Raw genomic sequence first — 1297 nt, 5'->3', positions numbered from 1 at the left:
AAAAAATCAGTGTATAAACAATGAGTAAACATTCTCTGTAAAATGATCACACAGCAGCACAGAAGGCAGTGAATGTTAGACATGGAGGCGCATGGGCTCCCTGCACACATCTGGCAGGGTTACCTCTCGACGGTAGTGTTTTCATAGTGGCCTGGACCCTCTGGGGGGGCCCACTGGTACCCCTGGGCCCGCTGTGGGCTTCTTCGGAATGTTGGGTTTAGGGGGGAGACTTGGCTTTTGGCGAACTCGTTCTCCATCTACTGTGCAACACAAGAGCATTGGGAGACCCAACTTTGGTGGCATTGATCTCTACATATTTATTTTTCTTTAATCAAGCTACTTCCAAAATATGTGAATGCTTTGGACACTTAGGGGAAACAGAAGTTATTTCCCAAACCATTAAAATATAAACAGAGGATAACAGAATATACTGTATTTTACACGAGAATTGTTTTGCTATACAAATATGAATCAGCATGAGCATCTAAATCATTCCACCAAATGCTAAGAAATTATATACACATTTTGAGGTATATTATCTATACAGTATTATACATTTCAATACAGTATACTAATAAAAACTTGAAACTTCATTATAATTACCCTCTCAAAAACCTACTCTACATCCAAGATATTAGCTATTCAGCATAAAAAGACTGCTGTCCCTTAACAAATGCAAATTGTTGTGTTAGCAAGTAATCAAGTATGACTGCAACCCATGATTAGCACATAGAAAAGAGCAGTTTGTTCAATCAATTTAATCACTGGGACATAGGCTAATACTTTTAAAGGCCTCATAGCTCATTGGGTTAATCAGCTCACATCTTTTCCTTCACGCAACTCTGTTAGCTTCATTCATATAAATTTCTATTACAATGTAATTTTAGTTCCACATACATATATTATTTTACTACATACTATGGGAAAAACAAAAACAAAAAAGCTATAATAGACATATGTAAGATCAATCAATGTCTTAAGTTAAAAGTGTTAAGGGCATTAATAAACATTGTGAGTCTGACTTACAAGACCATGCTACAAGTGCCAAGTGTCAGTATTGGACTTGCTAACTATTGCTAGACGCAAAAGGACAATTTCCAAAGGAACAAGTAACAAAAGCAGCCCCTTCATAACCTAAACACTACACAGCTTGGACAGAAGACCCTTTCAAGATGGTGACCTTGGTGGGCTGGACCAGGAACTTTGCTTTGTTTATACTTTTTTTTTTTTGCTCTTTTTTGCTTATTGTATGAAATCTTAAAGTACCACTCAAGGAAATCATAGGGGTTTCTGGCCT

General features: G+C 37.2%; 1 protein-coding gene across 2 annotated transcripts in view; it reads right to left on the bottom strand.

Moving 5' to 3' along the window:
* Positions 1 to 399, bottom strand: part of LOC119592756 — a 5353-nt gene extending 4954 nt beyond the window's left edge. The window contains exon 1 of one of the 2 annotated variants that reach the window (XM_037941689.1): positions 124 to 399. In XM_037941689.1, coding sequence (XP_037797617.1) covers positions 124 to 145 — 22 coding nt within the window. In that variant the 5' untranslated portion in view covers positions 146 to 399. The remainder of the gene's footprint in view (positions 1 to 123) is intronic. The other variant, XM_037941688.1, reaches the window with a different exon arrangement.
* Between the last annotated feature and the right edge of the window lie 898 nt (positions 400 to 1297).

The sequence above is a fragment of the Penaeus monodon genome, chromosome 30 (genome assembly GCF_015228065.2).
Source record: "Penaeus monodon isolate SGIC_2016 chromosome 30, NSTDA_Pmon_1, whole genome shotgun sequence".
NCBI classification, from domain to species: domain Eukaryota; kingdom Metazoa; phylum Arthropoda; class Malacostraca; order Decapoda; family Penaeidae; genus Penaeus; species Penaeus monodon.
Note: the sequence above shows the minus strand (reverse complement) of the source record. Positions and strands in the feature narration are given on the sequence as shown.